This window comes from Hippoglossus stenolepis, chromosome 15 (genome assembly GCF_022539355.2).
Source record: "Hippoglossus stenolepis isolate QCI-W04-F060 chromosome 15, HSTE1.2, whole genome shotgun sequence".
In the NCBI taxonomy this organism is placed as follows: Eukaryota; Metazoa; Chordata; class Actinopteri; order Pleuronectiformes; family Pleuronectidae; genus Hippoglossus; species Hippoglossus stenolepis.
In genome coordinates this window covers 8,240,535-8,256,055 of record NC_061497.1, presented here as the reverse complement: position 1 = coordinate 8,256,055, position 15,521 = coordinate 8,240,535, and the positions used below count along the sequence as shown (strand labels likewise).

At 43.3% G+C, this 15,521-nt stretch overlaps 1 protein-coding gene across 2 annotated transcripts in view; it reads left to right on the top strand.

Annotated features, from left to right (window-relative positions):
- The window catches only part of LOC118122589 (roundabout homolog 1-like), an 84,099-nt gene extending 69,527 nt beyond the window's left edge, over nucleotides 1–14,572 (top strand). For both annotated transcript variants that reach the window (XM_047343649.1, XM_047343648.1), the window contains 21 exons: nucleotides 936–1,141; nucleotides 1,244–1,325; nucleotides 1,455–1,617; nucleotides 1,727–1,893; nucleotides 2,002–2,123; nucleotides 3,272–3,506; nucleotides 3,747–3,868; nucleotides 4,024–4,195; nucleotides 4,450–4,647; nucleotides 5,340–5,366; nucleotides 7,441–7,480; nucleotides 7,685–7,839; nucleotides 7,990–8,346; nucleotides 8,434–8,553; nucleotides 8,658–8,802; nucleotides 10,012–10,164; nucleotides 10,252–10,691; nucleotides 11,509–11,649; nucleotides 11,747–11,968; nucleotides 12,080–12,225; nucleotides 12,825–14,572. In XM_047343649.1, coding sequence (XP_047199605.1) covers nucleotides 936–1,141; nucleotides 1,244–1,325; nucleotides 1,455–1,617; nucleotides 1,727–1,893; nucleotides 2,002–2,123; nucleotides 3,272–3,506; nucleotides 3,747–3,868; nucleotides 4,024–4,195; nucleotides 4,450–4,647; nucleotides 5,340–5,366; nucleotides 7,441–7,480; nucleotides 7,685–7,839; nucleotides 7,990–8,346; nucleotides 8,434–8,553; nucleotides 8,658–8,802; nucleotides 10,012–10,164; nucleotides 10,252–10,691; nucleotides 11,509–11,649; nucleotides 11,747–11,968; nucleotides 12,080–12,225; nucleotides 12,825–12,839 — 3,428 coding nt within the window. In that variant the 3' untranslated portion in view covers nucleotides 12,840–14,572. The remainder of the gene's footprint in view (nucleotides 1–935; nucleotides 1,142–1,243; nucleotides 1,326–1,454; nucleotides 1,618–1,726; nucleotides 1,894–2,001; nucleotides 2,124–3,271; nucleotides 3,507–3,746; nucleotides 3,869–4,023; nucleotides 4,196–4,449; nucleotides 4,648–5,339; nucleotides 5,367–7,440; nucleotides 7,481–7,684; nucleotides 7,840–7,989; nucleotides 8,347–8,433; nucleotides 8,554–8,657; nucleotides 8,803–10,011; nucleotides 10,165–10,251; nucleotides 10,692–11,508; nucleotides 11,650–11,746; nucleotides 11,969–12,079; nucleotides 12,226–12,824) is intronic.
- The last annotated feature ends 949 nt before the right edge of the window (nucleotides 14,573–15,521 follow it).

Sequence of the window (15,521 nt, the reverse complement as noted above, 5' to 3'; positions counted from 1 at the left end):
CTTTCTGTTTTTTTTCTGTGTGTGTTTTTTTTGGCAGAATTACTTTTTCATTTTCTCTACTTTCATCTTTCGTACCCTCTCTCTTCAGCTTTGATCTTTTGCGAATGTCAATTCCCAATATCCAATTTCATAATGTACTATTGACAGTATGCTTATTGCTCTTTTGGAATTTAGCCTTTATTCAGTAGCCATGGTACAGATACAGAGAGGACAACGCAGGGAGAGAGACAGGGGACAATCCACCAGTGCAACTCAGGTCAATGACCAGAATCAGACTGGACATAGATGATATGACGTTACCAGACACTGTTTTGACTATTCATACAGAAATATTGCCCATTACAAGAAAATAACTTTCCTTTGGTAACAGCAGGAAATTAAAGCATTTTATTACAGATATAAATCATGAAACTCTATATCATCAAGGCAGGCAAGATCTTCCCGAAATCTTAACCTAACTTTTTTTTTATTCCATAGGCTTAACATATACGTAACCCATACAGTTTTACAATGACCAACAATCTCAAACCTCAAATAGGTGCTTTTACTTCCCTAACACCACCACCAAAACCTTGAACATGTTTTAGTTGGAGTGTCTGTTGTAGGGAGAGACATTTTAAAACCCGCAGATATTTGGCTTTTGATTAAAAAAAAGAAGACAAATAGGGGTTTGAAGTTTCTTTCAAAATGTTTTGTCTGTAGCAGACTGCACTGGACCACAGGATATTGCCACCATTGTTCAAATGGCATTTTAAAACTTTGTTAAACTGCGGGATGATATTGTTCATCACCCAATATAATTTTTTTATTTAGTTTATTCTTAGTTTCTTGATGTTTCCAGTGCAGATCCACAGCTCAAATGTTTTAGGTGCAGTTTGTAATGTTTGTAATGTGCATCTAATGTCTTAAACGCTCCTGCTTTTGTTTTCTAATAGCTGGGTCAGACCACCCTCCTCCTGTGATAAGGCAGGGACCCATCAACCAGACCGTTCCTATGGACAGCTCGGTCGTCCTCGGGTGCAAGACCGCTGGTCCTCCGTCTCCCACAGTCCACTGGAAGAAGGATGGTAAGCTGCTGTCTCCATTGGACTCCCGCATGTCCGCAACAGACACAGGATCACTGGAGATTCGCTCTGCTAAGGTAGGGGATGACGTTAAACAGCAGTTAATACTTAACAGCTACAGTGACTGTGCGGAGTTAATCCAAACCACAATTGTCTGCTGCTGTTGCATCTCTCCTCAGCTGGGAGACACAGGCTTCTACACTTGTGTGGCTTCTAGTCCAAATGGAGAGGCTTCCTGGACAGCATACCTGCAAGTGGAAGGTGGGTTATTCATATGGAAACACAGTCAAAAGTCTTTTACTGTCATAACAAGTTGTTATGACAGTGAATGTGTACCGTAAAAGTCATGGTTAATGTTTTTACATGAATTTGTCTGCATCTCTGGGGCAGAGTTTGGAGTCCAGTCCACTCATCAAACAGACCCTGACCTGATCCCCAGCACGCCGTCCAAACCTGAGGTGACCGACATCAGCCGCACATCCGTCACCCTGTTGTGGAAAACCATCCCCGGTGCCGGTGCAGCACCTACATCTCATCTAATCGAGGCATTCAGGTTCGACATGAAACATCAGACGTGTTTTATATGACTGCATATAACAGGACTACTGTCTGGCTTCAGTATAATGTATTTTAATTGTTTTATCTCCCACCTCTGCCTGCAGTGATACGTTAGGCAGCCGATGGGTGACCCTGGCCGAGCATGTGAAGACACAGAGCTTTGTTCTGAGGAACCTGAAGCCTGGAGCTGTCTACCTCTTCATGGTCAGAGCGGTGAATGCTTACGGCCTCAGTGACCCCAGTCCGATCTCAGACGCTGTCAGAACACAGGGTCAGTGTGGGGTTTTCTTCAAAACTTCACATAGAGCAGATGTCGGTAAAACTGCAGGCAACTTTCATGTTTCGATTTCATGTCTTTCCTTTCCTTTGTTAACAATAGACAGCGCTTCCACCATGCAGGGGGTGGATCATCGTCACATCCAGAGGGAGCTGGGAGATGTAGTCATCCACATGCACACGCCCACCGTCCTGTCATCTTCTGCTGTCCGGCTGCAGTGGATGGTAAGGGGGACCGTACCATGTCAACAGTAATCACTTCTGTGCTCCATTATGTCAAAGCAAAGTTGTCAACATTAGGGTAAATATGGGAAAAGGTCAAATGTTCAATTTTACCAGCAAATGTAAACATACTGTACATTAAAGTATGAGTTTAAGGACTAGGGGTCAGGCCTTAGAATAATCAACACAGAGTCAGATGCTGACAGAGTTTTTTATCGGGGGTTTAGAGCAGATTTATCCTCTCTGACATGTTTTTATACAGTCTCCTAAGCAACATGAGCTCTCAATGAAGCAAATACACTTTGAACAGAGATTTAGTGAAAGCATTTATTAGCAGAGAACAAATCCACTCCACAGTGGTGAGTTTTTCTTAGTGTCATTAAATTGAACTTAACATTTCAGTAAGTCTCCAGTAACTCAATGTAATGTCCTCTGAAGTCATGAAGACATAACCGTGTGCGTGTTCCTGTACTTGTACCTTTGTGAGGACCATTTTAAGCATAGACTCGACAGAGTGAGGACATTTTGGCCGGTCCTCACTTTTTCAATGGGCTGTTTGAGGGTTAAGACTTGTTTTTAGGGTCAGGGTTAGAATTAGGTTTAGGTTAGGGTTAGGCATTTAGTTGTGATGGTTAAGGTAAGGGTAAGGGGCTAGGGAATGTATTATGCCAATGAGTGTCCTCACTAAGATAGAAGATAGAGGATGCACGTGTGTGTGTGTGCGTACGTGTGCCTGTGTGTGTGCCTGCCACCCCCACAGGCACCCTTTGTCATAATTGGTGTGGTTTAAATGGAAAGTGCTTAATTCTCTCCTGGCTTGATTTGAACTAGAGCTTCCTGAGAGGAAACTATTAATGACCTGATATTGTGGTTTACAATGAAAATTCACAGATATGGGGAAAATGCTAATCTGTATTGGCCTTAAAGGCAAAGTGAATTAACTGAGTTTTAACAATTCCTTCCTGCAGAATGTTCACAAGATGACGCTCAGACCTCCCCAGATGTGTGTTAATTTAACTCACATGCGGATGTTATTGTGAACCTCAGACTTAATAATAACCACAATGGAATCACTGTATCTCTTGATGAAAAAGTGGCTCTCGCTGTTACATATTCTGACATTCAAGTTTTCCTTCTGCATCCGCATTAAGGTCGAGCAGCAGTCCCCGTACACCCAGGGCTACAAGGTGCTGTACCGGGCGTCTGCCGAGCACGGTCAGCCTGAGGGGCAGTGGAGCTTCCAGGAGGTGCGCGCCCCTCGGGAGGACGGTGTGGTGATCAGTCAGCTGAAGCGAGGATCCATCTATGAGTTCAAAGTGCGTCCCTTTTTTGACGAGTTCCAGGGAGCTGACAGTGAGGTCAAGGTGGTTAGGACATTGGAAGAAGGTCAGTCGGTTGAACATTATTTAACATTTTTGCTGTAAAAATAGCTGATAATGAAATGACTGAATGACATTGGTGCAATTCTTACAATACCCTTCAATCTGTATCTGTATAACAATACAGACGTATGTTGTTTTATTGTATATGCAAATCTGTCAGAGATGCTGTGCCATCTCTGGGATGCAGACAGGATCAGATGAGTGTTTATGACTGTATAGTTAACAGCATGTTTCATTGCATCAGCTCCTGGTAGAGCCCCCCAGGGTGTCACAGTGACAAAGAGTGGCACAGATGGAACTTCCATCCTCATCACTTGGAAGCCGCCTCCACACCCAGAGGAGGCAGGAGTCATTCAGGAGTACAAGGTGAGAAAAGGAGCCCCCCCCCCCGACCCTCTCCTGCTCTAATGCCTCGGAATCTCCAGTTAGAATGTAAATTGCATTTTTGTGAGGCTGCCGAGGCCTCTTGTGTTGTCGGATGTGTGTCCCTCAGGCGATCACTGTCATCCCGTCTTCCACAGATCTGGTGCCTGGGTAATGAGAGTCGCTACCATGTGAACCAGTCGGTCGACGGCTCCACCTTCTCCGTGCTCATTTCCAGTCTGTCACCGGGAATTCGCTACAGTGTGGAGGTCGCAGCCAGCAACAGTGCAGGGCCTGGGGTCAAAAGTGACGTCACTTTCTTTCAATTAGGTAAGAATTCTCAGAAAAACTAAGTAAGTCAAAGTCTGAAATGAAAACTTTTATAATATTTCATAGCATAGAGTTCACAGAATTTTGAATAAAGAACCATTCTGTGCTTACCTTATTATTTTTAACAAAGCCTTTGTGCCTTTTTTTGCACATTAACATATTTGAACATTTTAAAATCTCAACTTATGCTTCTTTTTCATTTCTTTTTTTTGTTTTCATGACTTCACTTTTTCTTCTATTCTTGCTCTGGTCAGACTCTGCGGGCCAGATGATGGACATCAGCGTGGAAAGAGACACATTTTCTCACATCTCAGATGTCGTGAGGCAGCCGGCGTTTATTGGTGGCATTGGCGCCACCTGCTGGTTGATCCTCATGATCTTCAGCGTCTGGCTCTACCGGCACAGAAAGAAGAGAAGTGGCCTGAGCAGCACGTACACCGGCATCCGCAAGGGTGTGTGTTCCTCTGTTATAAGTTAGAGGAGTGATTGACAGATGTATTTATGTTCAAAATGCAAATGTGCAACCTGTACATATGTTGGCCCGATGCACAGCTACTTCTCTGGGTATGTTTGAAGGTGTCTGATGAAAGGATCAAGCCACGACATGTCACCACCGCACCAAACACCTGTCGTCATCTCTGTGATATTAACGAATATTCTCAGATGCTAATAAGCAGATCACATCAAATGTTGAAAAATACTCTCGCTCTAATCTTCCCCTGACACCGAGACTTCGGGAGCAAATTTGCATTCGCGATTATGCAGACGTTCAAAGGCTGACCTTTAGTGGCTCATTTGTAAAGTGTCATTCCCCCAACATGGCGCAGATCTTGAAGGCGCAGGCCTGTCAACCTGCCATTACAATATCACTATTATTTTCTCCTCCCTTCCCTCTCCCTTTGGTCGCCCGTCACCCCCATTAACCTTCATCTGGACACACGTGTCAGAGACTGAGCCAGAGGCAAGGCAGATGACATGTTGTTATTTAAATGTTTGTACACATCAGATCTCGATATGAATAGATGTGCATCACACTTGTGTATAGGCGCAAAACAATAACTCCTACTCTAAAGCACATTTCTTCATAATGCTAAAGTACTCTGAACTGGTGTCACCCTGTTTTCTCTCTTTTCTTTCCCTCCAGTCCCATCATTCACCTTTACACCTGCAGGTATGTACAGTATCTTTTCCATTACTTTAATTTTTGGGGGGCAGTGTTGGGGGAGCAAACAAACCGAAGCCATAATTAAAAAAAAACAACACAACAAACAATATGCCAATCCTGTAGCCTTCATCGAGCTGCTGAGCATTGCTAAGCCTGTTGTCACCGTGTTGTCTAAATGACAACTGTCATTCGATTGAATTTTGCGGAGAGATGTTTTAGGTCTTGCACCCCCGTCGTTGTCCACAGTACCTCTGTGCCAACACTTTGAAACAGCAAACAGGGGAAGCAATAACATGCATTGCTTACTCCACATCCAGTTAGTAGACTCTGTTTCTCATAACAAGAGCGGGAGAAGCCCTGGGTGTAAGCTCTTCCCCGGGTCGGCCCGCACCCAGCTCCCTTTTTTTCTTCGAGTGAACACCTTGTGAAAGAGTGTTTTTGTAAAGAAATTACCGGATTTGCCGCAGTTCCACTTGAAGTTGCCATATCTTTGCCGGTCAACTCGCAGCGGAAGTAGCTCAGTGACGGCGGATGTACCTGAGATGGCGTCTAGGGTCGACCAATCACAGACATTAGATTAAAAACAGCCTAAATCAATACCTATTCGCTGTAACTGAAAGTGGGAGTGTCTGGGGCGCAGAGTGCTGCGTCCTGTGGAAAATCTGCAACAACCAATTAAAGAGCAGCCTCAGAAGCCGTGGTTGCCAAAAGTTTCAGGACTTTTCTTTTTAAAATTTTTTGGCCGGTGCCCCACACCACGAAGTATATGTATTTAGAGAGAAACTAACCAAATACAATTTGAAAACATGCTCACAGGTGCATTGTTCAAGTAAACTAGTATTATCTAATTAAATTAGGTTTAACATGTTTATATGTTTTCTCCAGATGTTGGAAAGGGCGGTGCCCCAGTGCCCCCTGTTAACAGGCCGCCACAGATCCTAAGATGAAATTGCATTTCTTAAAAGGACTCTCAAGAATGGGGTTTTTTTCAATTTGGTTTTTCATGTGTAAATATGGAAAGCACCACTGATTGTGCCAAACATTTGTACAATGATGAAAGAACATAACATAGAATATAAATAGTTTTTTTTACAAACATCTCAACATAGAATAAATAGAATCTGGTAAAATAAACAATTCCCTGAATTAAAACATCATCAAGAACAAGAATGGCACTTAGTTGAGCACGTCCCTCCACCAAGGCCCAAACGGTCCCCTTGAATTCAATCAAGATCCACCAAATTTGACACACGCACAGAGGGTTAGGGTTAGTTAGGGATGTTAAAGAAGGTTTAAAAAAAACATGAATCTGCTCACTGAACTGGATCTTTACCAAAACTTAATTCTTAAGTTCTACCCGGACCCATACCACATCTTTCCACCAAGTTTTTTGCATAATCTTGCTTAAAAACTAATCAACAAAGGAACCGACATGGGTGAAAACAAAACCTCCTTAGAGGTAAACATGGGAAGCACAATTGATTGTGCCATAAGAAGAAACATGTGCCATAAGAAGAAACATGGCAAAGAAACTTAGGTTGACTGAATTAGAACATCAACCACAATATGAGCTACAATGGGAGGTGATAAGAAAGAAGAAACTAAACTAGGAAATGTTACTTTACCTGTACATGAACATATATACTGTATTTGTTGCAATGAATTGTGGAGTTGGTTGAAAACCTCGGATGTGCCTCACACCTGCTCACTAGGTCGGGTTTCATTTGATTTAATAAGCAAAGAGCCGAGTGCACTCTATGGGAGGAATTTTATTTGTTTCATGTTTCACTTGTGGCGGATGAGAAACTTTTTCAGACAGTGTGTTTTCCTTTAAATCAGTGTTGGTGTCGTGCTGAGAGGGTAAAGGCGCAGGCAATTATTTGTGTTGTCTTCATATAAATTAAATCAGACAGTCAGACTCTCTGCCCTATGGAAGGAAATGTGTATTGAAGTAAGTGTAAACTTTAGACTTCAGACCTTTGCTTAGACTCTCTTTCATGTGTTCCTCTACCTTTGGCACTTCCTCTTTTTGACAGCTCATCAAGGTGTAATGTTTCTTTCCTCCTGTTCCTCTTTGCAGTTGCGTATCAAAGAGGGGAATCTGTGTGCAGTGCTGGCAGGTGAGTTATATTTTTGTCCCTTTGAGTTATATAAAGGCAAACAAAAAGAGGAAAATGCACCGATGCTGTGGAAACACTAGGGGGAGGTGTCTGCCTGCTGGAAACCGATGACCTGAACGCATCCACCCCACACTCTTTTCATGTGGGATTCATGAGGCAGGCAGCAGGTTTTGATTGACAGCGCTGTGCTCTTCCTCATTGCAGACCTGGCCTCCTCAGCATGGGGGAGCCTCTCAACCAGCTGTGGCTGCCAGACAATTGGCCGAACGCATGTGCCAATCACAAGGACTGCAGCATCAACTGCTGCAATAATGGCAACGGCACCAGTGACAGCAACATGACAACATACAGCCGACCAGGTCAGTGCAAGACTGAGTTCACATCTCAGTTCATTATAGATTGTATCTGACACATATATTGGGTGTGTGTCTGATCAAAATCAAACATCTCCCGGCAATGTCGAAGGTCTCCAACTTCAAGTGCTGCTTTGTTTCACCCCCCCACTGCAGCTGACTGCATCGCCAACTACGGAAACCATCCAGACAACAAACAGCTTGCTTCTGACACAGCCATTTACTGTGACGTGGACCTCTCCAACAAGCTCAATGAGATTAAAACCTTCAACAACTCGAGCTTGAGTTACACGAGTCCCGGAGAGGATTCGTCCGCCACATATGAGCCCATCCCGTACGCCACCACGCAGCTTATTCAAGCCAGCATCAAGAACAAAGCCTCGTCTGGTGGCGCTATAGCAGAGCCTCTGGACATGGCCTGCTGGAAACAGCCCCCCAACCCGCCTCCGATACCGAAGGAGATGGTGGCACACATGCAGTACCACGTAATTGAGCAAAACTTGCTGAATAAAGGTAAAGTATGGATCAAATCGATTTTGTTTAATACATATTCTTATGAGGAAAAAGATGTTCTAAATTAGTTTTCTACTCCGTCTTCAGAACACCTGCAAGGAAATGAAGGAATGATCCATCCCAAAAGCATCGCCTACAGCCAGAGCCGTGATCACAGCACAGGAGGCTCGCACCACAGCTCAGACAGAGGCAGCAACAGCACCTCAGGTGAGGCCAGCAGCTAGACTCTGTCCGAAGGTGAACCTTGATGAGGCGAGCCGCGAGTCTGTGCTCACCTCTGCTGCTCTCTGTCTTTTCTGTCTCTTTCTCAGGGAGTCAGAATCAAAAGAAAGGGACGCGGGCACCAAAGATCCCAAAACATAATGTGGTGAGCTGGGGAGAAGCCCTTTCTCCTCCTCCTCTTCCTCATGTTAATGCCTGGGACTGTGACGAGTACAGCCTACCCATGGAGAGGAGGTAAGGGGAGGAATAAAAGACACACACACACACACACACACACACACACACACACACACACACACACACACACACACACACACACACACACACACACACACACACACACACACAAGTACAGGCAAGTGCTACATCCACACTATGTGTCCACTCAACGATTTTAGTTTGAAAGTGCATCAACTCTGCGGCAGATCTGCCTGTCGTCAACAGTACTCCAGGAGATTTAGAGCCGCTAAAATGGAGGAGTTTGGAAAACGCTGCTGACCGTGTACATCGGTCATGATGTAGCTATTGCTGAACATCATCAGGCTCCTCACATGCTCCCCTTCCAGAAGAACACAACAGGCATTAGCCCTCAGCTACAAGTGTAGAAACGTAACATGGATAATAAATTACAAACGTTGCTGACCCAGCGTTGTTGTCTTGGCTCACAGCTGTTGTGCAGTTAAATTCAGCATTTTACAATGATACAACTGCTTACACGTCTACAATTCCAGTGTCCAGTGGGTGGTGGTGGGTCATGCCTTCCTGTACGTGACTGTTCACATGATTCAGACGTGTTATTAAGGACAGGGGCTAAAACTGATACTGAGCCAAACCACTTGTATTGTCAGAGATTGTTTTAGTTTGAATTGTTTTTATCTATTCTTATTAGTATGGATGTAGCCTTGCAGTAGTCGTTAGCGCTGAACCAGTGGATGATATAAAATAAAAATCATTGATGAATGTTTCATGTCAAACTACAACTTCTGCACATAATGTTGCTCATTAGCAGGCTGCAGCCCACCAGGGTTAAATGACTAGGGGGGAGGGGGGGGGAATACATCAATAAAGTTATTAGACTCACACATGCTTAATTGGATGTGCGCCGTGAACACTGTCTGTCAAAACACGTTGTTGCTGTCGCCAGTAACACTTTTAACCAAACCAATTATACAATATTTGTTACGATATTTGTCACGGAAAGTGCTTAATGAAATGTACAGCAAAGCAAAGAGAAACACACTCTGTCACTTTCATTTCAGCAATACAAAGGCAGATGGTGCAGAAAGCTTATTGAACACCTTTTTACATTTTTCGATAATGGAAGTTTGTGTTTTGATGGAGGACCCCGGGCATTTACTTTCACGTCTAATGGGCTGTGACTAATGCACACACCCCTAGTTCCTTTAGCCGTTCCCTCATGTCAGTTGTCTTTTTTCTTGTAAGTTTTGACACAGAGGGAAGAATAGAAAGCTGCCCTACTCCACCAGTTAGAGGGGCGGTGTCTTCTCCTGCTGAAGTGTCCTATAGTCACCCACCTTCCGCATCACTGCAGGGAGACCTGAGCACTGACCTGCACAACGGAAACAAACACCTGAGGTAACCAGATTCAATATTCTAGACCCTGCATTCAACAATTGTTGTGACAAGACTGCAAAGATGGGTTTTTTTGTATCCACTTTCCAGCCAACACACCAGCAGCCACCCTTGCCATCTCTCCCCAACGCACACCTACAGCTCCATACCCCCCTGCTTGGAAGCCGACGAACAGGAAGAGGAAGAGGAAGAGGAGGAGGCAGAGGAGGAGGCGGACGCGGAGCTCGCTGACAGTCGCCACAACGGGCAGAGGCACAAGCACCAGCTGCACCACCCCTCTCCACACAAGCTGCTCTTCCACGGGCTGGACCAGACCCCAGCCTCCAGCACCGGGGATCTGGACAAATCCGTCACGGGGTCCATGGTGAACAGCTGGGGCTCAGCGTCTGAGGACAACATCTCATCGGGCAGGTCCAGTGTTGTCAGCACTTCAGAAGGATCCTTCTTCACAGACGGTGACTTCAACCAGGCTGCAGCCTCTTCACGGGATATCGTAGGCCTGCGCATGTGTAGATACCCAGATGAGTCAGGTAAATAAATACATTTTTTAGGTGTAAACTTAGTTGAAGTTTTTGTTTCAAGGTTCTTCTTCAATTACATGTTTTTAATCCATATCATTTTGGCCATGAATTTTATTTAGGCAACATGTCTTTCCCTCTATGTCAGTCCATATTATCCCATAATCCACTGCGCATGACCGGAGTCTTAAGCCAGGAAGACATACACAGCTGAAGCAGAGACAATAGCCGGAAGTTAGTGAGTGAATCACAGAAAGTCGGCTTGTAGCACTTGTCAAGGAGTGTGTGCGTTCATGTGTTTTGGGGCCGTAGTTTTGATGAGAGGACTGATAAGAGGGGGTGGGACGAGCTTTTAAGTAAGAAAAACTATATTTTAGTGAAAGAATGAGGAATCTGGTTGTTGTTGTTTTCTACTTACTGTCAACCACTGGTTTGAAAAACAAGGTTTTTCAATCAGTTACCGTGGTGTTTTCAGATCAATCATTAAATTAAAGTTCATTACATTTGATTGACAGTGGCCCGTTAAGTATATTACCCAGATTAAATCCCTATGCTGAGAACCATGTTCCTGAGCCCAAAGAGTGAACCAGTGGAAAAAATACAAAGTTCCGATAAGACAGCAGACAAATATCTCTTAGTTAAAAAAATAAAACTTTCCCAAGAAGATTATGGAGAAAATGTGTTATCAGGTCCTCGAAATTAACCCAGTGATTAATTGTCCATATGAAAAATGCCTAAGGACACTTCATTGCAGAAAATATCCTATTATACTTTGCATTTATTCAATCCCAACATTTAAAATTGTGCTGAATCTGTGTGATGATTTTAGGCCGGCGGCCCCAGCGTCCCAGCAGCCCCATGTCCACAGACAGCAACATGAGTCCCGCAATAACACATAAAAGGCCCAGGAGGCATAAACAGAACCAGTGTGGTCAGCAGGGCTACCAACCCAAAGACGTCTTCAACGATGGTAAAGATTAAACCTACACAGAGATTAGAGGATTTACTGCTCCGTATCTATTGATGACACTTACAGTACATCTGTCTCTCTGTGCTGTTGTCCACAGACTCCTGCATGCCTCTGAGTTTCTCCAGCCAGATGTCCCATGGCGAATATAAAGTGAGGGGGGCCACGCTGCCCCGGATGGGCTCTGGGGATGCCGGGGGTCGACGAGGCAGCACGGGGACTCACAGGGTGAGGGAGGGTACGGCTGAGCCGAGAGATAACCAGGACAAGCACAAGACTCCGCTGGGAGGAAAAGGAAGTAGCAGAAGCCGACAGCACTCAGGTACCAGTGGTTGATTTTAACACCCTCTATGAAAACTGTGAATTTTTCTTTTTTAATAAATAATGAAGCGTCTAGCCAATTCAAATGTTTTATTTCCTGCCTCTCCCTCAGAATTCGGGGACGTCCTTCTATACAGTCGCCCCTCTTTCCCATCAGGCCCAGCTCTGAGGGAGCCCGAGGATCCCAATTCATCCACCTTCATGTCGTGTGGAGACTCAAGGACCAAACAGGGAGGACAGGTGGGAGAGGATCAAGAGGTGAATCAGTCAATCAAATCAAATGTTATTTGTTTAGCCCATATTCACAAATCACTATTCGTCTCATAGGGCTAAACATGGTGCCACATCCTCTGCCCTAAACCTTTAAGACTTAATATAACTACCAAAAAAATTACTTTTAACAGGGTACATAAACATTCAAACCTCAGAGAGAGCTGCATGTGAGAGATCAGACTCCTAGGACGGACATAAGTGCAGTAGATGCCGCATGTAGCAGAGCATGTCAACAAAATAACAATATTAAGAGCATCGATGAGAAAAGACAGTGTTTAACATAAATGGAGAGGAGTATCCATGTTGAGAGTCTGACAGAAATGAAGAGAGCAGCAGCGACAGTTGCAATTAGCAGACTGTATGTGAGTAGGCATATTGTATATATAAGAAATCTAGTTGTTTTCATGATCCTGGAACAGCTGCCACCATGATCCATGACGTGGCCTTAAACGCAATATTGAATCTGCAATAAGCAATAAGGAATCAAAGCTCTGAATATAGTTGTTTTCGTGTCTGTGTGTGTTATCGCTACTGCTTCCTCGAATACACGTGTTAAATTGCATGACCCTGTTATTTTCCCACAGTTCCTGCAAAGCTAAGAAGCGACGCGAGCACAGAAGAACTATCCTCCAGCTGCTTCATACGAAGGACTCTGCACAACACATGCTATCATTTTCTAATTAAAATTTCTCATTAGATGTTGGAAAAAAAGAAGAAAAAAAAAAAAAGGTGCCCTTATGTTTAAGTCTGTTTGGACTTCACTCTGATGCACTGTTTGTTGTTTTTCTGCTCTTTTTGGGCGACCGGCTTCCGGGAGCTGGGAGCACTGGCTGCTCAGCAAAAGTAAAGATGAATGCACATTCGATGGCTGTCGTTCGTGTCTTATTTTACTGTAGTCGATATTCAGTCATTACCAGCCATCTTGTAAATTGTTGGAATTGTTTACTGCCACAGAAGTGCTTCAAAATTCAGATTTTATAGAGCGGTGTCAGTGTTTTCTAAGTGATGTACATCTCGTCTTTGTATTCTTTGTTTCTACTTTGGTTATAAAAGCACAATCTCTTGATTTTTATTGTAAGTCATTATTATAAACAAATTTATGTTGGGAGGAAATCGGTCTTCGGAGTCTGTGTTAGTCTTTTCATCGGGTCAGTTTCGGGCCCGGGAAGTTGTCGATTGTGGCTGTGCATACGGTTGTGTTCATTTGAGCTGCGTTCATTCAGATTTGAACTGTCTGTTGTTTGTACTGAGAGATTTGCATGCAGATTCACCTGTAGGTGGTTTTTACTCAACACCTCGGCTTCTTTGTTCCACCCTCTCCGGGATGTTGCAAAAGTTCTGTTCATGGACTGGTTCCATTTTTTCATTTTGTCTCCACCGATCATCTAAACCTGTGTTCCCACCTCTGGCTATAACTTCTGGAACAGGGCTGGACAATCCACCGTATTTATTGAATTACTCCGCATGAATACTTTACAAGCTTTAAATTCACTAAAGGCAGTTTTCAGTAATAAAATTGCCTGGATCCCATTAGATATAAGTGAGAACAGCCACAGCAGCATTTCAGCTGTTCTGTCTTCAGTCCGGTCCAGAGGTGTAAAACCTTGAGCTGGACACATCGGACTTAAGCCAATACTAGAACGTGTATATTAATCAGGCACTTATTTAAATATATACATAGATATATCTCTATATTATTGTCTATTTATCTTTGGAGAGTTAAATGTACATTGTGATGTAGATGTTGGTAATATTGTCCAGCCCTGTTCTCCAAGTTATACAGTATATGGAACAATTATGTCACTTTAACTTCTCTGTTTAAATAAATATTGCTGTTCCTTAATTAAAAAGAAATACCGGTTCATCTCTCTTCTGTATCCTATAACCTGTATGTCCTCTTTACATCGAACAAACACATGACTAGGAACCACATGACAAAGAACTAGACACAGTGAAAACCACTACAGACCACGACTTACCATGAAAACTGAAAATGACTCTTTTCCTTATTTCAATGAATGTATGATGAAAAGTTATAAGTATGAAACACTGAGTCATTTAAAACCCATCTTTAGTGTAAGATCTTTACTACCTTTACTCCATTGTGTAAAAAATGTTTAAGTTTATACTACAAGAATTGTGATTCATTAGATTAAAAAACATCTTAATAGAAGTGACATCAAGAGGATTCTTGTAAGTAAACTACAGTGGTTTTGAGCACAAAGAGCAAATGGAATTCAAAACTTAACATTCTTGTGAATGTTATGGATCTAAATTGAAAAAGTTGTAAATTTTGCTCCATTATTTATAATTAAAAACACCTACCAAGAAATTTGTTCATTCATGTTTTTAGGTCAGTTCCTGATTTCCAGCTGTCACCAGGTTTTTCTGCTTCGTCAGATCATCCCGTGGGTAAACCCATCCACTCGTGTGACTGGGAGGTGGATGAGGACAAGTGGAGATGAGGAAGCTGTGAGGATGTGATGAGACGTGCTGTTTAATTAACCTCACTTAGGAACCTTCATCAACAGAGCACCTGCGTGCTGTTGAAAAGAAGAAAGTCTTTCACAGATGTCTTTAACCGTGTGTGTACGTGTGTCAAAGGGACTCCCGATACTCACACAGTAAGCGGTGCATCATCAACAAACGACTGTATAATTACACAGAACTCCTTGTGATCTATTAACAAGGTAGAGCCCGAATGAACTCCACTAAGCAGTGATTATCGAGGTGAGACGTCCTGTGACCTCTGTGGTCTTTAATTTGAGAATGTTTTACCTCTGACATGAACAAAATGTGACTGTGACTAACTACGAGAACAAAAAAGCTATTTTATTATTACTACTACTACTGCAACACTGAGATCTCATTCAGGTTGCATGATTCCCCAAAAAATCGGATTTGGAAAATATTACTTTGTTCATCGTCCGAGATCTTAGAATTAGCCCTTGGCCCCTAACTCTAACCCCCTGACTCCCAACCCTCACACCTATCCCAAGCCCCTAAATCCAGCCAACTAATACTAACCCCTTAACTCTAACTCCAACCCGCGAAACCCCTTATCCTAACTCCTAATCCCCTTATCCTAAACCCCCTAACTCTTACCCTTGTACATTTCCTGATTTGCTGTTTGATCTTAATATCTATAAAACTGATCTAAAGCACCTAAAATGTGCTACAATAGCTTAAAAGCCAAACATTTTCACCAGGAGTTGGAGGAGACCAAAAACCAGGTTGCCAGAAACAACTCCAGACAACATGCTCTTCAAATTAATACTAAT